The following is a 27,803-nucleotide window of genomic DNA, read 5'->3' as shown; positions in this document are numbered from 1 at the left end:
GTTTGAGTAAAGCCATTACTGTTGAAACACACACGGCCAAAAGGGAGGAAGAGTGGGGGAGGGGGTCCTGGGAGCCAGAAATCTCTGTCATCACACAGAGGAGCTGCAGATGTCAAGCCTGTCTGTCAGGCTGCCAAACACTCTTGTCTTGATGGCTCTTCATGTCCCTAAACGCCCCCTACCCCCATCAACCGCATCCTCCTAAAAGATTGAAAAACACCACCAACGATGTTCAACTACTCTCCTTCTTTCATTACATTAAATGTCCTCTGGCTTTTTGAGTGCAAGTATGAAACACAGCTAGGGGAAGCATATAAGAACTTTCTTTAATATTAAACAGGCCTGAATTTACAGATTTTAATTTTGGGCCTTGTGCGCTACTATATGTGTTTTTGTGTAAAGTATGGCAATGATAGAAAGGTATCTTGTAATTTATTAGTAAGAGAATAAGGAACATTGGTATAAAAATGTAATAACAATTGTTGAAAAGCAAATGATAATGAGTTATGTCTCCTGCCAACATCGACTTTTCTAACCACTTTTATATTAGCAGTCACTCTTTCCCTTGTACAGAAGCGTATTGCTGTCATACCAGAAAAATACAAAATCGTTCTGTATCACGTTATACTGCGAAACATTTTCACGTTCTGGCTCCTGTAAGTTTTCAAAGTCTTATATAACATGAAACATTTCAAAGTTATCACGTTAAAAGGGGACAAATTATCCGAATATAACGTGATAGTGTTTCCTGTTATCATATGATCAGGTCTCAGGTGGAGGTTACTCCCCAATACATGCACAACTGCGTCTGGCACAAAACATGACTCAAAACTAGAATGCCCCACGGTTGAATTTTGTTTTAATCTACAATCTACACATTTTTGAGCAACATAGCCCTCAACCGACAACATAGCCCCTAACCCTAACCCTATTTTATAATCATAAGTTTTAACCAGATCACATATGTTATTGTTCAACTTGCCAAAAGTGTCACTGTACAGCAGTCCACATAAGTGTTTAAGTATATAGGCTCTCAGGGAGAGATACAACTCTATGGCTCCATCTGATGAGGTGGGTGGAATTAAGAATTTCTCTTCCATTATAAGGCAACACAATATGAATACAATTCCATCGCAAGGACAAGGTCCTCTCTGTTGGCCTTCTTTTTCACACGCCTCCACTGCTTCCCGAGAGGCGTCTTTCAGGAGATCTTGTCCTCCAAAGAAATAAGGGTTTGGTGTACATGACAATTGGATGTCCACTTGGAGCTACAACTTTTCTTTCTGCAGAAGAAAAATTCCAGTAAGAGCCAATATTAATTCAACGCCTCTTATATTGAGTCAATATGACATGTAGACATATACTGCTTTGTGGACAAAGGGTTGAGTGTGCAGTGGAGAAGTCGCCTTATTTCAGCCCCAGGCAATTGGTTTGGATCCTGGAATAAATATATTGCTGTGTCCAGAAACATGCTTCCAGTAATTTAAATAGAGATTCCCAGTGCTTAGCAAAATTCTTTGACGACATGATTACTGTAATAATGATGACTGTGTGTGCTGTGTGAGGATTCCTGTTACTGGTCAAATCTGCTTCTTTCCACACTGGAAGTCATGTGGGAGTTACTGACGTTTTTGAATAAACCACAAAACAAATAAAGAAATTCAACAAGTAAAGAAAACTAATTTTTTCACACAACGTCTTGAGATATCTAACTGTAACTAGGGTGTATGGAGAATCGGTAGGAAAAGAAAAAAGAGGCGGAAAGGTGGAGCAATTGAGAGAAACAATAACAGGAGAGGTTGGCATAGAGGAGATATATATATAAAAGAGATTCAGAGGCTATAAGAGATTAGAAGAAAAACCTGGAAGAGAGGGAGGTGAAAAGAAGAAAGAAGAAAAGAGTAGAAATATGAAGGAAGAGGTATGGGAAACAGTACAAAAAGGTGTGATAGAGGTAGGGAGCAGGGACACAAGAAAAGGGTGGTGAAGACCAAGATGAAAGACGAAAGCAAGGGCGGACTGGGACAAAAATTCAGGCTCAAATGTATTATTTACCATTACTTCATTCAGTTTTGTGTATTTGAATTAGTTAACTCATGAATCATTCATTTACGGACTGAACACATGTGTCCATGTGTTTTGAAGTGGAGGCCGGTTTGACAGTGTGAGTGTCATTTCACAGACCTGGTCCCTTCCTGGCTAACGTGTTGCTTATTTTGCTGTATTAAGCTGCATCTCAGCCAACAGCTGTTCTCTTCTAAATTCTCTCCCTCCCTGCACCACCTTTTCTTTTCTTCTGACCAAGACCTTCTATTTGATACAATCAGAATAAGGTGCACAGCTGCTTCAATGATTTAAGGTGGCGGAGTTGTGAAAACTCTGGCTGCTATGTGCGTCGCGGACAGACGTCACGTCCGACAGGACCACGTCGGTTGCCAGATACGTGGATTTAAAATGTGCATCACCTCATTCCTGTTTGCTATACCAGTGTTTTCTTTAGGATTTTTTTTTAGCAGCGGAAATAAATGAATGATAAAATCAGAACTGATGTCATTATTTTTCCTATTTCACATCAATGTACTGAGGATTGTGTGGTGAAAAACTCTAATTATAGCCTTTACTGTATTCTGAATTAGCCTAATATAAATGTATGCGCTTGCAGACATTTGAATGACACCACAGGAGCAGTATGGAGGCATGTTGTGTTTTTTCTGTTGTTTTATTACGCCTGTAGAATCAGTCACAATTGACTTCAATTTTATTGGATTCTGGTCTAACAAAGTTTACTCCTGGGACTCCAGAAGAGGGCTGTGTGCACTCACCAAGGCAAAGCAATGTTTTGCCGGTTTATGTTCTCTCAAAATCAAAAAAGAATACAGAGGAGCTCTGGAAAGTTTGACAGAGCTAACGTTTTGTGTGACACAAAACTCAAACAAGTAAGAGTAATGTTACACATTACTTTAGCAGATGAATAACTAGGAAAGTAATGTAATGTGTATATAGAGATATATAGATATATACATATGGCAGTAATGGGCAACCGTTGAATGCTAGATTCTTCATCTTCAGTCGTCTTGTGTGACTCAGCTGTCAGTGCCAATGCGCCGGACGAAGACAGATTTAGCTCAGAAGTTTTGATTGACCACGTCAGTGAGCTTTACAAGAGATGCCATAGTTCTGAAACACGTCACTTCTTTCAATAGCACTATTTCCTCATAGGAAGTCTCTACAGGTCTCACTTCATGACGTGTGTCGAATATTTCTGCTGCTAAACCCGATGAAAGAAAAACCTGAAAATGAGTACAGTTATCCTTGGTAATTCTTAGTCATGCCATCTATTAACCATCTGCAAATCATACACTGTAAGGGAGGGCTACAGCAAACGGTTACCTTTATTATTTCATTCATGAATCAGCCGGATTGATTTAATATGAAACAGAACATTTGTGAAACTCTCACATTGCAGAATATTTTCATACCTGCAAATATCCATTCTTTCCTTAATAATAATATCAGTAGTTAACTACTTAAAACTATTTACTCCAGTAACTGGTTATGAGGGTTGTCACTCACATTGTGTATCTGCGATAAAAAGTGTTATAATACCGCTGTTTTGAAATCAGGACATTAGAAACAGTCCCACATTTCTTTTATTAACGAATAATATAAATGAATGATAATGAATGATCCTGAAGCATCAAGTTGAATTATATTTATATAGGTGAATATATGCCTAGAAAGCACCCTGGTGCCTCTTCTTCATGCAGGGAGTTAGAGTTCCTTTTTTCAATGCAATTCACTCTGTGTACTCATTCACTTAAGTATATTAATCATCAGGAATGCCTCAGAGATTGACATCTGTTAATTAGAGGTGCTGTCATTGTGACCACTATGAACGGTTTGTTTGAAAAGATATTTTCAAAGCTGTGGCCTTGGAGTCTGAAAAGGTGAGGCGGAGAAAAAAAGGACGCAATATACAACAGGAGGTTGTGTTTGCACTGATTCTGACCAGATTCAGCAGAAGTGAGTGTATAATGAGCCGTGTTTTTGGTATGACAATTTTTATCGATGGCAAAGGGCACTGTCAGAGAACTGAAAGGCAGGGATATTGTCTTGTTTAGGTTTACCTTGGTCTTTTTTTTTTGCAAGGCGACGCTCGTGTGAGTGAGTCATAGAGTTTCTGAACGGCGGGCTGGGTTTATAAACCTCAGCCAAACATGAGTTTGGAGGCCACTTGTCTCTGCCGTCTGTCACATATGCACATGCAGCGACGTCCATCAGCCTCAGCATCCTTACTCCTCTCCCCGGCGGGTACAGGAACGCAGAGAAAGCTCTTTATCATGAGGTCCTTCGTCCTCCTGCTCTTCACCCTGTTGTTGGTGTCCCATGGATCCTCAGCCGTCATCACAGGGGTAAGTGGAAGCAAACAGGTAGATTCCTCACAGGGCAGAGAGAAGCTCTCGGCACGAGGGGAATATGCAGAACAAGTTTATATAATTTTCTAACTCCTATTTTTAAAAGAAAGTAATGATTGGTGTGCACTGCTTAATAATTTTGGTCTAAATGGGAAATATGAACAATTCATTCATTCAAGTTATAAAGGATTAAGAATCAAGATTTTACAGCAAGGGCATCCTAATGTAAATAGCTTTAATCTGTGCTTAACATATATCAATATCTATCTCTTTAGATATCTTTTCAGAACTGGAAAATTATTCAACAAATTACTGTCTAAAGATTTTAATTTTAAGCTACTTTTAAAGTTCAGCTAAGGAAAAATACCTTGTCCTGAAAATGTATAGTTATACAGTTTTGTCTTTAACTATAATTGTGAATATATATATATAAAAGTAAAATAAAAGTGATTTTAGAATAGGCACACATACACAGGGTTTTTAAGTTTTTAAGAGATTAGGATTTCAAATGCATGATGGATGACAAGAATATAAAGTAGCAAATGCATTGTTTACACTGACTGTAGTGACTGCGGTTTATCTGTAAATACACATGTATTTGTAACAACCAATATCTGAAGTTGCTAGGTTACTCTTTGAATGATCAGCCTTTTTACGAGTGCACATCATGGCACTAACCTGCAAATAAAACACCATTCCTGTCACAACGCTGTGCCGCTGCGTTGCTGATGTGAATTGAGAGAGGAGCATGCAGCCATAAAACACAGGGGGATTTTCATCCTCATCTGTCACATGAAATCGCTTGTGTTCCTCTTCATCGTGCTCTCTTCATCTCATCCAAAGTGAGAGCTGTCACTCACAGTCTCATCCCAACGCTCAGAACTGTAAATCACCACCACTCCTGGTGTGTTTTGTGGAGGTATGATATTACAAATGGTGTGATAACATTTAACCATCAGCGTTTTACACTCTTTAGGTAAAACCACTCAGCATTTTCTCCCCTGACTAAAAGGTCACTATCCTTTATTCGTGGCCATAATGATAATCACATCATGTATTTAAATACATTACATAACATTTTAAACATGTGAGCCTTATGTATTTGCATGCATAATAATTCAACGGGTTTGATTTCTGATAAGACATAGAGCCAGTGACTCCACTGATAATTATGTTTTATTTACAAAGTTTTTTAAATCTAAAAACTGAAGTGGTCCCATAAATTGAAATTAATATTATAGGGATATAAGTTCATAATTAAAAAAACTGCATAAATGAAGAGGACGCATTTACATTCATTTATAATAAGCCTGATGTTATTTTTTGCATGAGGATTTCAAAATTAAAAGTTACTACATGACTTCATGAGTCATTAATATGCATAAATAAAGTGACTGCATTTAAACGATGTATGTGTGTGTGTGTGTGTGTGTGTGTGTGTGTGTGTGTGTGTGTGTGCGTGTGTGTGTGTGTGTGTGTGTGTGTGTGTGTGTGCATGTGTGTGTGTGCATGTGTGTGTGTGTGTGTGCAGGCCTGTGAGAAGGACTCTCAGTGTGGAGGAGGGATGTGTTGTGCTGTGAGTTTATGGTTCAGCAGCCTGCGTATGTGCACGCCCATGGGACAGGAGGGAGATGACTGTCACCCCATGAGCCACAAGGTGAGATCTCTCCACCTCTGCCGTCTGACCCCTCTATTCTCCACTCCATTCTGTGAAGTATAACGCCATCCATCTGATATCATGGTGGCGATGACACAGGTTGAATGGTAAAGGGAACTGAGCCGAGACATGTTCTCCGTTTCAAAGAGAGCAGCAGAGAGAGTTTTGTAAATTTAACTGTCTTCTTGTCCAAACATATCCCCTGGACCCTCCCCTCCCAAACTGACACAGGAAGCCATATAAAAGTCAATGTCAAAGCAGCAGTTAATAAGGACTCTGCTGTCATTTGCGTCATCACTTTTCACTGCATCTATTTAACCTGATGTGCTTGAAGCATGTCTAATATCAGGGTTGTTTCATTTTCTGCCTCCAGGTTCCTTTCTTTGGCAAAAGACTCCATCACACTTGCCCCTGTCTGCCCAACCTGTCGTGCATCACCTTTGAGAAGGGCAGGTCCAAGTGTCTCTCACCGTACAAGTATCCAGACTACTACCTCTGAGGACCAACACAGCAGTTACACTACTGTTCATAACCTGCACTGGAACTGTTTTGTCTGCCTTTGAAAAGCATCTTTCCACTTTTTTATTTAGTTTGAATAAAGAGATATATTTAATAAGGCATATTCATTTTTTGGTTCAAGTTAGGTTACACAATGTATTTAAAGGAGAATACAGATGCAGATTGATGAACGCTTAAGTTTTGGAGCCAATTAAAAAAATGTCCACAATTCCAACTTCATCATATACTACATTTTCTACCTGTGTTCACACTTTACCACTTTGAATGTTGATTGTATTTACCTTATTGGATTTGGTTTGAATAATTCATCTTTTATGTCCATATTTTTTTTATATTTAGCCTTTTTGGATAAAACAGTTACCTTACTGTGAATAATAAATCAAAGCACAAAAAAGTGGCTTGTAGTGGAGAGGTAAGGTCACAAATTTTAAAACGCACAAATTGTTTAACTGACATGGATAGAATACTGGTCTTTGACTTGGTGTTCAGGACTTGATATAGTCTTCAGACACATGACTTGAAAAGACTGCAGAATAGTTACATTTGTACACACGTGGAAACCTGACGACCGGACTAGCATTGGCCAACACACAATTAAAGGGGGCCAGTCCAAAAATACAAAAACTTGGAGTTTTGGATTATATTGTGGATGATGATAGTGCTCAGTGGTATGCAAGGTATTCAACTCACAAATCAGTGACTTGACCACCACTACATCTAAAACCCACACAGACATGTATACAAATGTGTCTTTAATTACTGGCTGTTAAAACGTCAGCTAGAAGCTGTTTGTGTTTGAGTGCTCTGCCAATCAGTTTACACAATTAGAATCTGATATTTAATGTGTCAAAATTTGTTTACTTATGAATAAATAAATGAAGGATTCTTCTTTGTTCAAGCACATTGCATTGTTCAAAAAAAGCTTAGAAACAACAAAAAAAAGACTTCTGACAGGACAGGGGCACTTCAGGGACCAATCACATTTCATTTGGGGCCAGCACCCATGGTATCTGCCCCTGGGTAATTATTTTTGTAATGACGAATATAGTCAAATGAGGACGGTTAACTAACTAAGATAGAGAAGCAAACATGCTACTACTGCAGCATGTCATCCACATCAGGGAAACGTTGTGACAAACTGTGACCATTAGTTTCACATGCTGCCATCTGACCTTGGCTTATCATTGACTGGCAGAAAATGTTAGTAAGATGTATAAATTGTGAGCTTGCTGCTTACAGGCTGCTGAAAATAAACATGCCACTGTTTTTGACGATATTGATTTTAACGTGGAAACTGGGATAGATTATTGGAAGTTCATGTGACTTGCTTTACCAAACTTGACTTAACTTATAGCACCAACTCTACTTGACTTAATGTAGGATAACCTTGGAGTTAGGTAGGGTCAAGACTTCAAAATTTTTTCATAGCGAATAATGATGAATAATTTCTCTGACTAATTCCATTTAATTTAATATGGTTAATTGTATCAAAACACATCTTGCAACAAGGCCAGGAGGCAATAAGAATAATCTTCCCTCTGAAAACTCCATGTTACACAATTTTTTATGTATAATCTGTGAGTAGAGTTTCAGTGAGCTTTTAGCTGCCCTGCAGGGATACATGAGGAGAAGCGTACATTATTTCACTGGTAATAATGACATGCTGACTAAGATGTACAAATTGGGTTACAGTTTCATTATCTACTCATAACCACACAGCAGATGTGACAGTATTCTTTCATTCTTAAGTGCAAAGAACAAAAAGTAAAACTTGGAGGGCATTTTAATTGCGTCTTTTCTCAGCTTCACCTCGGCAGCAGGTCTTTACAACACCAGGAAACAGCAAGACGTCTATGAAATTATTCACTGTTAGCCAATGACTCACAGCATTTGTTAAATACTCCAGGGTATATTTTAATTGATCTAATGTATGAAGCATTGACTCGTATCAATCATACACTCAAGTAATGTATATTAGTCCAGGATGGCTCGATAGATGTGATATATATAGAGAGGTTGATAGAGGAAGAAAGGAAACATACAATGTTTATACTGGAAGCATCATTATGACTTCAGACCGAATTAGGTCTGATTTATTTACATGGGAATAACAAAGTATAACGTCATGTGTTAAAATGTATTGATTAGTGATTCAAGTTTCATGTTGGCTGTTAACTTGATTACAGTTGAAACAATAAGACACTTAAGTCAATATGTACAGGGTTGGAAAAAGCATTGGACGTAATTGTACTCAAACAAAGTGCTGTTACTTAAAATAAACTTTAATTAAGTGGAATTTTAATTAGTTGGATTAAAATGTACAGGGTTAGTCAGGTAAACTCTGTGTAAATTACTGTGTTCAACTTATTAAAGGGGGAGTCAAATACTGTATTTTGATAATAATGATAGAAAGTACTGAATTAAAGCATATATTTAGGCTCCAAACCTGTTCTGGTCTTTCACTGCATACATGCTGTCTATCTGCCATGCGCTCACCACTGCAGGTGACTAAACATTGTAAGAAGAAATATTAAACTATAAATAAATCATATAGCCTGCCATTTCAGGTGCAGCCAACAAACCAAACCCCAACGCAGCTCTCTTAACCTTTAGCACTGCCACATACTCCACAGTCTGCTTTAATGCACCTGAATGGTGCTGCACGCCTGACTGATGGTAAAGTGATGGTAGAGAAAACAGCTGAAGGATCCACTTTCAGTACTTTTGTATTTAAGGTAAACCAAGACCCAGCAACCCCCTTTATGTCATGGCTGGTGTGTTTGATTTAGGATACTTGCCGTGGTTGCTGGGTGGTGCATCAAATCTAAATTGTATTCTCTGCTGCAGCTGCCGATTCCTCTCTTTCCATTTGTTGCATTCTCACACGAGTGATCTTCATTTTGTTACCTCTGCCAAGGACGTTATGTTTTCACTCCTGTCTGTTTGTTTGTTGGTTATTTGGTGTGTTTGTTTGTGTTAGAGCAAGATGACACCAACATTACTGGACTGATACCATGAAACTTGGTGTAAGGGCGAGGTATGGATCAGGGAAGAACCCGTAAAATTTTGTTGTGGATCTGGATCAGAGGGTGGATCAAGGAATTCACTGATTTCCTCGGGAATATTTAATTTATCTTGATGAACCAAATCAAGCTTATTTAGAGGACTGGTTTTTATGTGGAATTTGGTGCAGCTTGATTTAATTGTAAGGTAGTCTTGGGCCTTGACAAGTTATGCTCCTAGCTGAGTTCTAGATTTTATTCTGTACAAATGTCCACTTTAAAATATTGTAAAAAATTACTTAGGTAAGAGATAAATGACTGATTACTGAAAAACAGTACTCGAAAAGGTATAAGTAAATACTTTGTTTCAGTATCAACAGTGAATACAGCTTGTTACTTCCACCTGTGTCATTATGTGAAAAAGGGCTATAAATGCTGTGAAATCTGATAAAATGACCACTTTAGTTTGAGCTGAAGTTTAAAAGGGGAAATGTTGTGGAGTTAGAAAGAAATGAGCTTGACCTCTGTAGCCCGCTCCAAAATCTCGAGTTATAATGGCTCTGAATCTCACGTGTACTGTTGAATTGTGGGTAATGAATCCAAAACGGATTTTGACAAGGAAGAGCAATGAGTGAAATATAAAATTATTTTTGCTTTTCTGCTTAATCAATTTTGACATTTTTATCCATTGTGAGTCTAAAAAAGTTAAAGCAGTGCAATAAATGAATGGAGTTTTTTCTCTATTCGAGTTAATAACAGTTTGACATTTTTGCATACCTGACTAAGTCTGCCCTCCTCATCACTGTAACTTCACTTTTTTCTATTTTTTTTGTTAAAGATATTTAAAGCTATTTCCAGCTGTCCGAACTGTTTTGGGAAAACCCAGTGACGAGGTCATCATCGTGGCTCAGTGGACTGAAAAACTAAAAAGGTCAGGGAGTCAAGAGTCAGCAGTGAAATCCCAGCAAAGAGTCACATTCTCCCAGCATCACAGCAGAGCCCACGTGCCCTGAAGACAACACGATGTACCAAATATATATACCCGACTTGCATCTGTGCTGCACGAGAACACGTGTGGGCGAGTGACTTCCTCCCTGCAGCCCAGGAGCCTCTGCAATTACACCGTGAGACCTCGGCGTGCTGGTAACCGAGCGCAGCCAGCTGTCAGGAAGGAGCAGGCGTGTTGTGATGCTAACAGATATGGATGCATCGAAGGGCAGACGGTGTGTGGAGGAGCTCGGGGTTGTATGGCGGATCAGAGTGACATGAGGGGGCCGCACCTCGGGAAAACCTCACAGTCACTCAAGTGAACACAGAGAGATTTGCTCAGTCCTTAAACGCTGCAGTTTGGTGTCGGCGGGCCAACGTCAATGAATCCAGCGGAAGTTAGCTGGATCGATAACCCGCCACTAATGAGGGAGGAGGGGATTGGGGTTCGAGGAAGTCTCACTAGTAGTCAGGTGGGACAAAAACAGCTTATCAAAATGAATCTATATATTTGTTTAGGGATTTGCAGAGATCCATGAATGTCACCCGTTTAAAGGAAAATTCACACCTTTAATTTTCACAATAGGCATGTATGATTTACCGGGGGTCTTCGCCACCTGTCACATTGTAACACTGATTTACTGTTGTTTCACCAGATATTATTAACTCGACATAAAAAAATAATTTTTTCAGTGACATGAAACATTGGTGGTAAAATGTCAGTGTTGGTGTCAGAATGTCAAAATCAAAGCAAACAAATGTGCCCTTTTAGATTATTTGACTTAGTCCAAAAACACTCACAAATCACTATGTAGTGCACTATATGGTGAGTTCGCCATTAAGTAGTGGTGTCCGAATGTTTAGTGAAGTGTTTTATACCCTGTACAGCACCCTCATTGTTTCCCATATTGCAACATGAAAAAATGTGTCCAACCGATGGTCATTGACCGAGCACCATCATGCCTTGTGCTTACAGCGGAGAGACAAGAGGAGGAGGGCAGAAGGAACAGCCCGACCCGTCTAATAAATGTTAATACAAGCAGCGAAGCACATCACAGCACAAACTGCGGGTAACAAGTTTATTTTAGAGCTGTCAAACGATTAAAATATTTAATCGCGATTAATCGCATTTTGTCATAGTTAACTCGCGATTAATCGCAATTAATCGCAAGTTTGTATCTATTCTGAATGTTCCTTCATTTATTATTTTTCCATAATTTTACTTTCGTTTTAATGCTCTTATCAACATGGAAAAGTGGATTGGCTTGCTTTATGTAAATGTTTTATATTATTGAAAAACAACATTGCCAAACAGGGCGCTACAAAATAAAATTATAAAGTGCACATTTCAGGTAAACAAGGACTCAGCCTATAGTGCAGTTAAACCATGGCTTAATATTTTCTTTTTTTCAAGTTTGCTATGAACATAGCAGTCAGTCCTCTTATTTCAGAAACAATGAACCATAACAGTTAGGTTACCAATAAAAGGTAAGCCTATTACTTCTTTGCTTTAAGCTAGCTACTCAAACAGACAAGCAACAAATAACAAACAAACAAAATACACAGGCAGGTGTCGGCCTACTTTGAAATAAATGAAACACAGAACTTTGTAGGGCTATTTGAGTCCTCCCCTTATTTGTGGAAAATGTATGAAATAAGAAGAACCCTATTTTTAAATAAATAAAAACATATAGCTGCAGCCTAATAGTGTAACGGACTGGGTTTATGTTTATGTTTGGTTTTGACGTATGCTCAGTAAAACATGTTGAAGGAGCGCTCTGATGTCTGACGGTCAGTGAAGGGGTCTGGGTGGGACATGTGACTGTTTGGACCAATAGGATGGGGGGATCGGGGATCAATGAGGAAGTGAAGTGTTGATGTCTGCGAGTGACGGAGTAACAGCGAGAGGTGCACATGTTCGTGTAGAGGAAAATACCAGTTACTAAACCACGAAGAAGTTCCCTGTCCTGTGGGACGCTACAATAGCTTTAAAATATATATTTTAGGTGGCGAAATATTAAAACAAAAAGCGAGAGCAGGTCAGACTGGAGGCGAACACAGATACTGAAGCTGCAGCTCTGCTTTAACTCGAGTTAAAAAAATTGACGGCGTTATAACGGGTTTCCGTTAACGCCGTTAATAACGTTAAACTGACAGCCCTAGTTTATTTCTACATAAAAAGAAGCGAATCTACATTTTATTTTACAATAAAATATTTAAACTAAGTGTATGAAAAACATTTAAAATTTACTGTCGGGTTTTCCACTGCCTAAGTTATTGTTGTTCATATTCCAGAGAAAAATCATTAATGGCGAGAAAATGCGCCGAGTATAGTGTCAGAAAGCATTTCTTTCTTTACTGTTGAGCTAACTATATAGTTAGGGAATAGTGAGTGAGCTGGTGACACTTTTTTGCAACATGAGTCCAAGTCTGTGTCTTTAATCAGTGGAAGTTGCTACTTGTACGTTTTCTCTGCTCCAGAAAGTGGTTACTTGGGAAGAGCTACAGCCATTGTTGCATTAACAAGACAAGAGGTCATAACTTCTTCAGGACAGACCAGAGGGCTCTGTGATTCGGTCTCGTAATATGAGATTGGGCAAGAGTTTATTTTTTTAATTTTTTAATTTTTTGATGCGGGCCAATTAAAAATGTATGGCGGGCCGCAGTTGGCCCGCGGGCCGTAATTTGGACACCCCTGGGCTAGACGTTAGCATGTAGAGGCAAAGAATTGATAGAAATTGTTCACACTGATTCCACTGATAATCAGTTGTTAATGCAAATATAATTTTCTCTATGAAGCTTTAGCTAAATCTTACACACATAGGTTCTTTAATTTGTGCAATGTCTATTTCCCAACCTGAAGGTCCAACTGCTGTTTCAAAGAATTCTTTACACTAAAGGATTACAATCTTGCTACGGAAATATAAAATCAACAGTTTTTTCATTTATTTAAATATATATATGTATATATATTTAAAAAAATTGGAATCAACCTAGGTAGCATACACATGCATATTTAAGAGTTATACCACCCTAAATATATTGAAATAGGGTAATCCATTACTATTGAGGTTCTCTCAGTTTTAGGGAAAGTCTGCATTACAACCTGGAGGTGCAGGGTTTTCTGAGGCAAGGAGAGATTGATGAAAAATGCTATTCAACACATGACCTCAGTTTTCTTATAAATAGCGACAGGCTGACAAGTTGGAAATTATTACACTAATACAAATATACCAGAGTCTGTTTTAATTTATCAGCCAATTTGTTTAAACCCCAGGTGCAACGCTCATTTTTCACAACTCAAAACTTGTTAAATCGTTCTCAGGTGCAAGGAAGAAAAGCAGAGTAGCGACACAAGGCAGGGGGAGAAGTAAATTACAGGATGATAACCTTGAGTGGAGTTTTCATAAATCGAAATAAAGCGTGATGCATTCAAGATAGGAGATAAATCAAGCACAGAGCTCTTGTTCAAAACAGATGATAGAGTCCAAAACAACTTATCATCCATTTCTTTTTTATTTGCTCAGAAATACAAACGATGAAAACGTCCTTTCCAAAGCACCAGATTGTTAACATTCGTCCCAGCGTCCATAATCGTAGAAAAATGAGACCTGGAAGGTGGATCGACCCATTTCTCATCACAACTGACCCATGAGATGAATAAGATGGATAAGAAATAGCAAAATACCCTTTTTTAAAATGAGGTTGGACACATTTTGCAATAACACAAAGAAGTCGGAGAGATTATGAACTATACTATGTAGCTACTTAAAATAAATAAGGAAAGAAGGGAATGGGGCTTTACATATTTACAAAGGTGACATTGTCCTGATTAAAAATATACTGAGATCTGTGTCGTTGTGGAACTGATGTGACAAGTCACCAGGTGGGTCGCAGAAGTCAAGGAAATGGACTCCAGTCAGAGGACAAAATAAGTTCTGTTGTGTTTCAGTCATCAGTTCTGCAGAAGGCAAACAACCTGCAGACACGTGCGTTGGAATATAATTTAAAAAATATACAAATAAATAGTCAAAATGACATTCAGATACAACAGTGGATAAAAACAGATTGATATAAGCTTATATAGCGAAAAATTAGGCAACCAATCATGAGGCTTATTTGTCGTTTGGGCTATATTTGCAATGAATGTCTCCTACAGTCCATGCAGAGGTGTACATCAAAATAATGAAGCCCAGTTGGTGAGAGAAACAATAATGTTTTATCAGTCAGATCATGTTTAGGCAAACATTAAGTTTGTAATGATCACCGTAGTGAGCTCATTTAAAAATGTTTGGTAAACTCTGCCATGTGTAGTACGTGTGGCCTCAGCCTATAGTCCCAGTCTGCATGTGCCACAGTGTTCACATTCTGTATCAGGGTACCAGGGTGGGCTTGAAGGTTCAGATGACACAGTATGGCTCCAGGGGAGTCTGTGTTCCAAGGCAGCAGGAGAAACAGGCTCGGAGCCGCACCCGGAGCTCCTTGTTGAACAGGAAGCTGATGATGGGGTTCGCTCCCGCCTGGGCGAAGCTCATCCACACCGCGGCGGACAGGTAGAGCTGCGGCACCGGAGCCCCCCGCCCGAAGATCCGCAGGTAGCAGGCGCTGATGTACGGAGCCCACAGGACGAGGAAGGTCAGCGTGATCATGTAGAACATCTTCCCGAGGCGCTTCTCCATCTTGAACTCGTCCAGCACCAGCAGCCGCCTGTTCCCCGGGTGAGACGCCTGCCGGATGCCGACCAGCGTCGGCGGAGTGGGTCCGCGGCCGAAGCCGGCGATCCAGTTGGCGGCGGCCTGCCCGGTGGCCCCGGGGCCGTGGAAGGTCCAGTTCTGGCTGATGGCCGGCACCAGCTGGGCCGGCTTCATTTTGCGGTGGTCGTACACGAAGCACAGCATCTTGATGTAGACCACATGGGTCGTGCCCACGATGACCAGCAGCATCAGCATGAAGCCCAGCGTGTCGTTCGCCTTGACGTGGCGGTGCTCGAAGATGCACTGCTCCTCCTCACGGATGAACCGGTAGGTGCCCACGTCGAACACCGGCGGGAACGCCATGGCCACGGAGAGGGTCCACACCATGCAGATCACCGCCACGCAGGTGCACAGGGTCATCCGCTTGCAGTAGAAGCGGTGGTGGGCGATCGCCATGTAGCGGGTGACGCTGACGCAGAAGAGCAGGAAGGCGACGTGGAAGCAGCAGAGCACCGACATGAAGGCGACCACCTTGCAGCTCAGCGCGCTGTACGGCCACACGGAGCCCCCCCGGATCGAGGCCATCACGAAGGGGAAGCACACGGCGGAGCGGAGCACGTCCGCCAGGCACAGGTCCAGGAGGAAGTAGTACGGAGCCCGGTGCAGGGAGCTGTCCTTCAGGAGCAGCAGCGACAGGGACGCGTTGCCCAGCAGGCTGAAGCCCATGATCAGACCCAGGGAGGCCAGCTGCACCGCCGGGGCCGCGGACGCATAGTTCTGGAAGGACGGGCTGCCCTCCCCGAACTCACTGGTGTTCGCCATCTGTGCAGCCTGGGAGCTGGTGCGTACTCCCACATGCATTCATCCACCAGCGGTGCTCTCCGGCCAGGGCTGAATGGAAGCAGATCCAGAGAAACCAGTCGCGACTAAAATCCTCTCAGACGCATCGGATCAGTCTCGATGAAGTGCGCTCATCCCCCCCCTTGAAAAGAAACAAACAAAATAAAGTGTTTAATGTTTCTTCTTCCTCTTCTTCCTGTCCTTCATCTCACTAGAGTCTGAAACCATGGCCGGGTCCAGGTTCACGCAGCATCTCTGGAGCAGCAGACATGACAACACATCCACGGGTGGAGGAGCTGTGCCCTTCGTCGAGAGCAGCAGACACGCAGACAGTGTGGAGCGGATGCATGGCGCACATTACGCACAGCCTGGGTTCTGCAGGCGGTGGAGCCCACCCAGAGGCAGACGTCTGGTCGGAAGCTCGCTGGGGGTCTGTGGGGGGGATATCACATGATGGCACAGGAGCGTCTGCAGCCCAGGATGCGAACCGCAATAAAGTGAGCGGGTTTTTGTTGCGCGTCTACTACTGCCACATACGGTAAAGCGGTATAGATAGTCGGAGCGCTTAAAAAAGAACGAAAAGACATATCTATCTTAGTTATAGTCTCTCATTGGATTTTTTGTGTTCATCTTCATGACGTATCTGTTCATGTAAATTATGTATATTTACTGCAAATTGAAGGGCAAGTCTGTAAAAAAGGACCACTGTATTCGTAATGTAACAATATTTGGAAGCTTATTACAAATATTCCTTGAGACCTTAAAAGTTAATTTGAGTGGATTCTTGTTCATGGTGTCTATGACTATACTGAGATACATTTTTGTGTATTTTTACTGTAGAATGACTGAGAAAATTAAAGGTGAAATCTGTGAAAGTGGCCCAATGCATTCCTAATGTAGCCATATTTGGAAGCTTATTAAAAATATTCCTTGAGACCTTAAAGGTTACTTTGAGTGGATTATTGTTCATGGTGTCTCTGACTATACTGAGATATATTTTTGTGTATTTTTACTGTATAATAACGACTCACGTTCCCCTGCATGTGGAGAGAGCAGGCCTGGGATCATCCGGGAAGGGGGGGGTGTCTCAATGCACACATCACATGCAAATACTGAGGTCCTCTAACAGTGCACTGTATTTAATGTACCAATTATTATTATTATTGTCAGGCTTTATTACAGTTCGAAGATCATGATGAGAAAAAAACATTATTTTTCATATGTAATATTTATGTTTATAGTGTTTTTATTATTTTATTTTATTGCCATCCCCAGCCTTGATAAATTAAGTTTATCTTAACTCATCTTATCTCCACTTTCCTTTCCTTTCCTTTCCTTTCCTTACCTTACCTTACCTTACCTTACCTTACCTTACCTTACCTTACCTTACCTTACCTTACCATATTCAAGATTCAAATATATTTATTGTCATTATACTCAGGCACAACATATTGAAAACATATACGTATAAACATGTAACTAGAAACCAAAAATAGAGTTTTAACAGTAATAGCAGCAAGGGATTTTAATGATAACACAAATAACTATACAGAAAATAGAATTGGTATATTGAAAATATTTTTTTTTCTTCTTTTAACTTCTGTCTTTATTATTGCAAGACAAACATTTTTCATCCAGGACATGGTCAAACCTTACACCACAGCCCGTTCACTCAGCTCTGCATCTACCAATTGGCTTGCTGCTCCCTCACTGTGAGCTGAACACTAGACAAAATTATGACTGTTTGCTGTCCTGGCAGAAAGTCTACATCTCTTCTGACTACCTCTAATAACAAAACAAAAAAGGTAGCACTTATATGGCACTTACCTATAGCACTTTGTCGTTTGGCTTTCTTGAAGAAATTGTAATTACTTTATTCTTGTTGTTCTGGGTTTGTACTCTCATGGTTGAATTCACTTATTGTACCTCCCTTTGGATAAAAGCGTCAGCTAAATGAAATGTAATGACATGATTTGGTTGTTTAGATTTTACATTTTGAATTGAAACCTTGATCACACACTTTGTCCAGGTTGGCTCTTGGGATTGGACACTAAAGAAGTGAATATTTTTGTTGAGGCCGTTGAAAAATAAGATGACTTACCTACAAACAGACCATAGTAAACAACTGATCGATAAAGCAATGAAAAAAATGTATTGAGTCCTCAATATGAAATGCTTTGCTACCAGTCACTCCAACCCTATGCAGCAGTTTTTTTTAAACAAAAGGGGAAAATGTGATGTTTTGTTTTGATCGGTGCAACATATTTACTCAGCAGACGGTTGTAGCTCACTGATGGGAGAGAACAACAGTGTGAATGACAGTTGGAGCTTACTGTGTGGGTTCAGCCGAGGTGACGGGTTGCATAATGCAGCAGCAGTGTGTCTGCAGAGAGCAGACAGAGAGGTGTCTGAGACGGTTCAGCAGAGGCTGGTCTGGAAGTTGGTTTGACTGTAGATGATGACCTTTACAGAAATGACAGTGGATTTGATAAGTGGCTTGAAAACAGCTGAAGAGGAGAGATTCACTGTCATCTCAAAAACATGACTTCAACACAACAACTCCGCATGAAGAATATACACTATTAAATAATCCAGAGGATGTCATATCAATATGTTAAAGACCTCTTGCTTTCAGCAGGACTCTTAAGTACTGTTTCCATCATGTGACCAGGCTGAACTTTATGCTGCTGCTGCTGCTGCGGTGGTTCACCAGCGCCCCCTGGAGCCCGCTGCATGCAGCATCATGAGCACAGACAGATAACCTACAAAACTGTCTCACTGACAAATAATGGCTTTTTGGAAAAATTAATACCCATATATGGACCAGAAATGACCCACTCTGTTTCATAGTTGCCATTTTCCATTCAGAGTGTGGCTTGGTTATCATATTTGACCCTGTGATCACTGGTCAGCTGAACCAATCAAGTCTAGAGCAATAATCAAAGATTAGCTTGAGGCTCAAGAGGTTACCACACACAGTATAGATCCCAATAACACCAGTGGATCATTCATATTGCTCCACCTGTCAAGTAGCTAGAAGCTGGCCCAGTTCAGCATTGATGTTAGACACATATTTTACATATTTGGGGTTTTATGGTGAGACAGTGTTGATGTTTAAGACTGGTAATGATATGCTAATATCGTAGCAGTGAAGTTATGATTTTATACAAAAATGATTATCCTTGTTGACTAGTTTTGCTGATATACACATATATACATTACGTTTTTTATTTGGGACCTTGGAAACTCTTCTTCTCTTCTTTGTATATAGAACAAATACACTAAGTTTGACTCTGTACATTGCAACACATTTTAAAACTTGACATTTTCATACAGACAGATCTGCATAAGGGGGATTTTCCCACTGTCTTGTGCTTGCGAAGAAAGTATGTAACAGACCAGAGATGCTTGATACTGAAGATAGTGCAATAAGATGATGCCTCACTCTGTGGAATAAACGTGCTCATTTCCTAGTCTGCATAAGGACTAGTCCACATTCATGATCGATCCCCATTTAACATTTATAACCTGCTAGAGGCTCTGGCTCTTGACTGGTTAGGCTGTTCTCTTCTAAATGGGCCAGAAGAGAGAAAAGACACAATCAATTCACTTGATACTTATACTTTGTGCAATCTGAGTATCCTGTTCCCCTCCTCTCCCTGTTGGCTAACATACTGCTCCACACATTCAGAGTAATTTATCCTGCAGATTGTGTTCTAGCAGTACTGAACTTTCTCCTTCCAAGTGAAAGGACGCAGTTGCATTGAACAACATAACAGAAAATCGTACAAGCTATATTCACCATCTTGTTCCATATTATAAAATTAGCTACGTATGTATGTATGTGAAGAGCAGTGCAAATGCCAGTCAATATTAAGATTAAGATACATTTATTTGTTCCAAACACATGCACAGACATGCACAAGCACACTTGTGGGAAATTTAACCTCTGCTTTTATCCCATCTGGTGCAGGACAGACAGAGCAGTGAGCAGCCATGTACGGCGCCCGGGGAGCAGATGTTGGGGGAGTAAGGTGCCTTGCTCAGGGGCACTAGACAGAGTAGGGAGAATCCTCTTGGATTTTTGGACAGATCAATCCAGGTTCGTCTTTTTGTTGTTTCTCCGTGGAGTCGAACCGGAGACGAACCAGAGACCTTTTCTGCCCATAGTCCAAGTTTCTGCCACTAGTCTACCGCCTTTCCAATATAAAAGTTTAAGAGCCAAATAACAAATATGAAACGCCACACATTATATATGGTGATTTTTTGGCCTGGTAGTTCAACATATTATTTTGTATTAACAGATCGCTGATGGTTGATGTTTCACTCTAGTTCCTCCGCCCCGACATTCAGTCAGAGTGAGACCTCTGCTCCTCTTCCCCCTCTCTGCTCTGTGGTCTCGACCAACCGCTGCGTCTCTCCACGGCGTGACGTCACCGGTCGGCAGGCGGAAGAGCGGTGTGTTTGTGTTTGTGGGACAAAACCCAACCGGCCGCGGAGCGTCGTCCCCAGCAGGTCGTCTCACCGGGACCGCGGTCACAGCCTCAGCTCGGTGCCCGGACTCATGGCGGTACCCGGGGGGGAGACGGGTGTGCAGATGGACGGAGCGGCGCTGAGCGGACAGACGGCTTCCTGTCCCAGCGACATAGACATCGACGAGGAAAAGTTGGAGAATATCACAAAGAACCACCGGGAGGACGCGACGCTGCCTCTTCACTCGCCCTGGACCTTCTGGCTGGACAGGTACGGTCAATGTCCTCCAGCTCTGCGGGCTGTGGGGGGCTCAGAGGCCGGGAGCAGCTGCAGCGGAGCGGGGGGGCGTGTTAGTGAAGGCCACCGCTCACAACCAACAGGCCTCCTGGAGCTCATGTAATGTAACTGTTTTTAACCATTTATCACTGAGGCTGACACAGCAGAAAAGTTATTCCACTGAAGGCTGTGTGGTTATACAAGGTTATATCATCGAGGCCTAGAGGAGGGAGATGTTCGAACAAGCCTCAGCAGGGGGGTGTTCCAGTTTCTGTAGAGAAAACAGCCTTTTGTCCGGGTTCTGATCAAACACATCCTGGCTGCGACGCTCTGCCTCCTCTCCTCTTTTATGAGGTCACAGGATCCATTGATTTAATGCTTCACTGTGGAGCAAAGGTTTCCAAACTCAAGAAGACAGTCAGATTAGATTTGTCATCTTTAAAAGGAGAGACACCATAATGTCAAAGTGAGGAACCCATGGACCGCAGGACCCAATAAAACACGCATCACGGTCAAGTATCTTATTACTGGATACTGTATCTAACTGGTTACTACATAGTTACTACATGATTCATTTTAATATTTTGTTTATTTGGGTTGTGGACACCTAACATTACTCAGAACCATTTAGTTCAGTTAATATCCAAGTCAAAAGTGCAATTAATAATACAACGAATATATGTGTATTGAACACTAGTCTAGCATTAGAACTGGGACATGTACCACTGGTGTTTTTCATGGAGGAACTATGAACCTTTAAAAGTGCATGTTTACAAAGCCTTGTGTTGTCAAAATAAATAAAAACTGACAGTTAAAAAGTAATGACTGTGATCCACCTACCCCTAAACAACGCCGTCCATTAACTGGAATGCTTTTATGGCTTACTGATCTTGGTTTACGTACCATATGCACCATATAATCAATATAAATTTGAAGAAAGACGTCAAGAAGTACCAGAGGTGTGATTCTTACAAAACAAGGACACCATACTGATATAGCACCAATCAAAAGTCAGGATATTAATACAACAATATGCAATAATAGGCAAAGGTGGGATTTGAAGGTGAGGAGAAGGTCAATGTCACAGACGATTTTGAATGGGTAATCACTCTATGGTCTGTATATATGTGTTAGCAGTATACCTGTGTCTTCTGTATCTCCTGTCGGCATAAACAGTCTTCTCTTGTCATTCTAGGTCATTACCGGGCACGACGGCTGCACAGTGTGAATTCAACCTGAAGAAGATCTACACAGTACAATCGGTTCAGGTGAGATGTGGCGTCGGCTGAAACAGCTTCATCATCAGAAGAGCAAACAGATCGAGGGCATGACTCGGCAAAGCGTCAGACTGGCCTGAGTGATAAATGTGAGGAGGGAGGGATAAGCAGGTCTTTGTTAGTTAAGAGCTACAGTCGACACAGATGGTGGAAAGAAATCTAACCATTACATCATGGAGCATGTGAATATAGATAGAGCTATTACATCAGCTGAGTCACTGAGCTGTTTGTTACAGTGCATATATATTACTGCTTAGTCACAAGGTGCTCTGATGGCTGCAGGAAATGTTAAGAGAAAGTTCCTCTCATGTTTTCATGAAGACTTTCAGTTTGCAGATTAAAGTAAACTGAGCAGAAGATGTGTCCCATCTAACTCCAAAACAAAAGTAGTGAAACCTGCTCTGTGCAAATTAACCAACAGATGTTTCAATGGTAGGATTAACATTAAATCAGCATTTGTGATGGTGTTTAGGTTTGTTTACAACACTGTCCCTGTAAACAAAGAAGTTAACTTAAAACTTAAAAAACAAGATTTATTGTTTTTTAAGTTTTAACATTGTGCCTTTTTTTTATTAGTTTCTTGGCACTCAATACATTGTTCATTATACAATATGGATGATTTAAACTGTATGAAGGAGGAAATATTGTACTTAAAAAAGTTTTAGATGTTAGTGCTTGAGTAATAAATCAGGCCAATATTGCATTATCGTTCTGAAGCGGTTTGCTTTTTAAAGAGCTCTGACAAGTTGATGCTAAATTCAAAATGTGCTGTTTAGTTTCTTATAATCCAAAAAGACAGAAAGCAATGTTTGTGTTGTATAAAAGATACTAGATACTCAGCGTCATGTGTGTGTTCTTGTGTTAACAGTTGTTCTGGAGTGTGTACAACAACATCCCTTCAGCCACCGCCTTGCCTCTGAGATGTAGCTATCACTTAATGCGCGGAGAACGGAGGCCACTGTGGTGAGATTGTTATTATCAGGATATTATATCTCTTTTCACTGGCTTGAACAGAGGGCAAATTATAAGTGTGGGGTCAACTGGTATGAAACAACTAGAGATAGACTCTGTGGTCTGTGTCTGCTCCCCATGCTGTTTCAGGGCAGAAATGGTTGGAAGAAGGAGCTTGTTTCTTTTATAAGTTCCTCAGGAGGTGTAAGCTCAACATGTTATCAGTTTTCCCCCAAAGGATGTGTGTTGAGTGTGGCTGGCAGCTCATGTTCGGTGGTGTACCAGTACGTCGGTGCCCCACCAGTGATTGCAGCATACAGAAGGTGCTCTTCCATTTTGTAGAATCGTTCTGTGGTTGTTTCCTTGGCTGAGCCGTCTGTAGTGCATGTGCCATGCAGGACAAACTCACCAAGTTGCCATCATGTGGTGCTTTGGTCACGTTTTTAGTGTCCTCTCGCGAAACCACACAAATGCTAATCTTGTCTGTGGCGCACCACTGCAACATTGGCTGTATCAGGAGACCCTGATATTTCTTGACAGTTCTGAGAATCACAAACTCTTAAGAAAAATTGCCAGCTTGATACATGAGAAACTTGGCTCAGTTAATGTATTACACTTCTGGAATCTGTATCCTGGACCACAGGTCATCCAGTCCCATGAATTATGCCCATAATGATTTTGGTCTTTTCGTTGCTGAGGAACAACAGCAGTGTTATAATGTTAATATGATAATTTGTGGCTGACTCTGAGCTTTTCTCTTACTCATTTTAGCTGCATTGCCTTTCCTAGCATTTTTGGAATTGGGCATGTTAAGCAGAGTGGTGATTTGATTAAGTTAGATTTATTTTGTAGGAGGTTTGAGAGGCCCTCTGTTGCATGTTGTCCCCACATTCTCCCCGAGTTTCACAGTTAAACTCTGTCCGTGTGTGTGTGTGTGTGTGTGTGTGTGTGTGTGTAAGTGAGTGTGTGAGTGTGTGTCCTTGCCACTGTGTGCATAACATGAACTAGCGTGCGGCACATGAGTGTAAATTTGCCCAGCAGTGTTTGGTAACCAGTTAAAATATAATAAAAGATTTCCTCCAGCTGCTTTGGACATGTTTCACTGATTAACTGTAAAATGTATTTAATGTATGACATTGTTGTACTTTGGAACCATAGTCATTATTAAAAGACCCTCTGTTTAAAGCATTACATAATAAATGGTCATGCATAGAATTACATTACATTAACACGGTGGTTGAGATCAACATTTTAGCTTTTTGACAGCTGTTTACATTAGACAACATTATGTCTGCTAATTGAAGTAAGATCTTTAATGTAGAACTGATCCCTCTGCACAGTTCATAGTTTCTCTTTATTCTTTTCTTCTACCAGGGAAGAAGAAAGCAATGCAAAAGGAGGAGTTTGGAAGATGAAATTACCAAAAGAAAGCACTGTAGGTGTCTTGCTTTGTTTTGCAAATTTTCACATAAAAACATAAAATGATATTTATAAACGAATGTTTCAACTTGTCTTTCTTCTTGTTTCAGTTGGCAGTTTGGAAAGAATTGTTACTTGCTACTATTGGGGAGCAGTTTGCAGATAACTGTGCCTCAGGTACACTCATTTCCTTTTTCTAAATATAGCCTTTGTTTTAATGTAATATTCATCTGCTGTTAACTTTGCGGCTCCTTTTGTCCTCCTTGTGTTTCCCAGATGATGAGGTGGTTGGGGTCAGTGTTAGTATGCGAGATCGGGAAGACGTGGTACAAGTCTGGAATAAAGATGCGTCTCTTGCAAACGAAGCAAATATCTTGGGAAAAGTCCGTGAGCTCCTCCCGAACACATCTTTTAAGCATGTTTTTTATAAGTGTAAGTATGCACATCTCTTTCACTTCTATTTATTCTACCTGTGGATTCAAAAGCACAAGTGAGTTTAAGCTTTGCTATGCTTTGTCAAATGTCATTGCCTGTCATGATACAGCAAAACACATTGAAAAGAGATAGTTTCAACCAGAGCATGTAGGAATTTCCGAGCACGATTTACAGCGGGGTGGGAGAACCTCTGGGCCTGCAGGACTATTTAATCTAGCACATGATACAATTACTTAATACAGAAAGGAAACTTGAACATTTTCTAATGAAGCAAATAATATATTCCTGTTAGAAGAAAATGGCACAAAACAAAAGGCTAACATTTTCTCAAGGCTGTGCCCTTCTGGCTGTATGTCTGTCAGGTCACTCACGTAGCTGTTACTTGTCGTGTCTTCTGGCGACTTTCAGGAAAATAAAGGTTCATGTAAAATGTCGCACTTCTCCAAGAGAAAAAAATATTTTGGGGGAAAAGAGAAGCCAGTGTGACTAGTTTGTGAAATAGGATAATCTCACGCCATCACAGCTAGAAACATGCAACATGCTAAGCTGTATGAGTTGTAAGGACAAACGTGTCTGGATGACAGGTATGACTTCCCAACAAGCAGCTCTCACGTGATTCTGACAGACAGTGAGCGAGCAAATAGCTAAGAAGCTAAAACGTCCTTCTGTGTGGAGCCCATTATGTGATGGAGCCTTGTTGCTTCTGTGGCAAAGCGCATTATGTGCTAATGCTGCATTTTCCTACTCGGCACGAAGCCTGGTATCTGAATGTGCTGGTGAGTTTGCAGAACTCCTTCAGGCATTTGGAGTGGTATCAGGACATGAAAAATAAACAACTGAGAATATTTGTTTTAATGCGAAACAAGCCTGACAACCAACAACACAAAATAATCAAACTGTAAAGCAACTCAAAATACGAAGGACTTTCCCCTAGGTCTTACTGATGTTGAGAAAAAGGCACCAAGGCAAAAATGACATGTCATTACACTCCTTCATACCTGCTTCACATATCAGTCAAACAGGGTTGTCCTGTCACTGCTTCTTCAAAATAGAGTGCCAAAATAATACAAACAATAATATTTAACCCTGGGTACACCACAAGTAATACAGAGAATTTTAACTTTGTACCAGCCTCAGATTTTGTTTTTAACTTTCAATCCACAAATTGCATCTGGTATATTCCATTCATAATTCTGGATAAATCACTTTTCATAACACGTTCTGTGGTTCAGGTTAATAATGTGTCCTGCATGTAAAATGATCCTTATTTATGCTGAACACATCAACGGTTTCATTATGTATCACTTTGACTTTTCAGCTCACATGGAACATCATGCCTTTGAGGGAGGACGCTCAAGACGTTAGAGTGTGACCCACTTTTTATTGTGTTTTTAAGCCTGAACTCTGTAACACTCATAAAGGCTCTGCCCACAACCTAGTCTAGGGTATTATTTTGCATTCAACAAGCAAATGTTATCAATATATTTTTATAACCTTTAACGACTGATGCCTTGTTTCATTTTCATGTGGGACCTGAAGCTCTGAGCTCTTCAGACAAAGTGTAAATCTCCCCCACAGTTTATTAGTACATGTTGGTTTTGTCTCCCTCCTAACCTGACCTGCACTGCCATGGTCCTGCTCTCTGTACAGGTCATTGACCTCACAACTAGGATCTAGTATAGAGGTAACAGCTACATAACCTAGTATGTTTTTAACTGTTTTATTTAGTGCAAAAGCACTTTTTAGTGTCCCCAGCTGGAGTTTTCACCTCATGAGGACTGCATTTTCCCTTATATATGGTTATATATCGGTGGAACATGTCAAATTTTGACCGAAAAAAAGCTCATGAGTCAGTGCAGCATGTTTCTTTAAAGTAAAGAACTTTAGCCGAGATAGTGCAATCATGTATTTTTCACATATTTTTCAAGATCTCTTTGCAAGTCATTTTATGTGACACTTCATCACCCAGTCTGAGTCACACAGTTGACAATGTTACTATAACTTTATTACAGCGTAGGCTCCGGTAAACTGGAGGCCTCATGTTATTTTATGTCACACCATTTTTATAGTTCAACTTTGGACTTGTTGATGAGTTGGTTATAAGAGAATGACATTTCCTTTTGTAAACAGGATGTTGTAGTGTTAAGGACAAAGTGAATAAAATGTCAATTAAAAGAAATGTTCTTATCTGTGTTTCTTTTTGCATCTTAGATCTGTTAAAGAACAGTGTTTACATTCTGGAATGAAGGGGATGTGTTAATACCTCAGTGTTTCAGCATCTTTCACTTATGCCAAAGCACGTTTTCGTGCAGATTCCTGCCAGTCTTTCATTACACCCTTTGTGCTGCGTCAGTGTATTTATTGTGTAAGGCAAGACAGGAAAAATGTAAAGGTCAGGTGTGTAGCAATGGCTCCTAAGATGTAAAATGGGTTCTTATCTCCACCATGGAGGTTGTGTTATCAGCATTTGTTTGTCTGTTGGTTAGCTGCGTTACATGAAAACTACAGAATGGTTTACCACGAAACTTGTTTGAAGGATGCTTATATGGCTCAGGATGAACCCATTACATTTTGGTGCAGATCAGTGTGTCAATAGATTTTGGCGTTTTCACCAGGGAATAATGAATGGATCTAAATGAAAAAAAACTGGTGTATGTAGAGGAATGATATCTGAGAGTGTGCACAATTTGTTGCATCTTGATTAAAGTTAAGGGGAGTGTTGGACCTTTGTGGAGATATGAGTGCCATTCTAGTTTGAAAAATAATTTACAGACTTTCTCAAACTCACAAAGTTTCGATGTACTGTCAATAGGTCTCTTACGGCGGACACTTTGACATGTAGGAGGGAAAACACATAT

The 27,803-nt window shown here is 40.5% G+C and overlaps 3 protein-coding genes across 3 annotated transcripts; 2 read left to right on the top strand and 1 right to left on the bottom strand.

The window, feature by feature from the left end:
• Positions 1–4,217: 4,217 nt before the first annotated feature.
• Positions 4,218–6,571, top strand: prok2 (prokineticin 2). Its single transcript, XM_061070638.1, has 3 exons — positions 4,218–4,412; positions 5,947–6,072; positions 6,446–6,571. The coding sequence occupies exons 1-3, from the start codon at positions 4,218–4,220 to the stop codon at positions 6,569–6,571; spliced, it is 447 nt and encodes a 148-aa protein (XP_060926621.1).
• Positions 6,572–14,980: 8,409 nt separating this feature from the next.
• Positions 14,981–16,096, bottom strand: gpr27 (G protein-coupled receptor 27). The gene has a single exon (XM_061070524.1). It carries the CDS (start codon positions 16,094–16,096, stop codon positions 14,981–14,983), a length of 1,116 nt encoding a protein of 371 aa, XP_060926507.1.
• A 4,465-nt stretch (positions 16,097–20,561) lies between these two features.
• Positions 20,562–27,124, top strand: LOC133000347 (eukaryotic translation initiation factor 4E type 3-like). Its single transcript, XM_061070260.1, has 7 exons — positions 20,562–20,857; positions 22,059–22,131; positions 23,009–23,103; positions 24,466–24,526; positions 24,621–24,687; positions 24,787–24,942; positions 26,264–27,124. Exons 1-7 carry the CDS (start codon positions 20,679–20,681, stop codon positions 26,308–26,310), a joined length of 678 nt encoding a protein of 225 aa, XP_060926243.1. The 5' UTR covers positions 20,562–20,678; the 3' UTR covers positions 26,311–27,124.
• Positions 27,125–27,803: the final 679 nt, after the last annotated feature.

This window comes from Limanda limanda, chromosome 4 (genome assembly GCF_963576545.1).
Source record: "Limanda limanda chromosome 4, fLimLim1.1, whole genome shotgun sequence".
Lineage (NCBI taxonomy): Eukaryota > Metazoa > Chordata > Actinopteri > Pleuronectiformes > Pleuronectidae > Limanda > Limanda limanda.
This window is presented reverse-complemented; position numbering and strand designations above follow the sequence as displayed.

Excerpts from the sequence above, each read along its gene's own strand:
- prok2 (XM_061070638.1), top strand. The coding sequence starts at position 4,218 with ATGAGTTTGGAGGCCACTTGTCTCTGCCGTCTGTCACATATGCACATG. Across the intron at positions 4,413-5,946 it reads CCTCAGCCGTCATCACAGGG|GCCTGTGAGAAGGACTCTCA; the intron begins GTAAGTGGAAGC and ends GTGTGTGTGCAG. Across the intron at positions 6,073-6,445 it reads GTCACCCCATGAGCCACAAG|GTTCCTTTCTTTGGCAAAAG; the intron begins GTGAGATCTCTC and ends TTCTGCCTCCAG.
- gpr27 (XM_061070524.1), bottom strand. The coding sequence starts at position 16,096 with ATGGCGAACACCAGTGAGTTCGGGGAGGGCAGCCCGTCCTTCCAGAAC.
- LOC133000347 (XM_061070260.1), top strand. The coding sequence starts at position 20,679 with ATGGCGGTACCCGGGGGGGAGACGGGTGTGCAGATGGACGGAGCGGCG. Across the intron at positions 22,132-23,008 it reads ACACAGTACAATCGGTTCAG|TTGTTCTGGAGTGTGTACAA; the intron begins GTGAGATGTGGC and ends TTGTGTTAACAG. Across the intron at positions 24,527-24,620 it reads AATTACCAAAAGAAAGCACT|TTGGCAGTTTGGAAAGAATT; the intron begins GTAGGTGTCTTG and ends TTCTTGTTTCAG.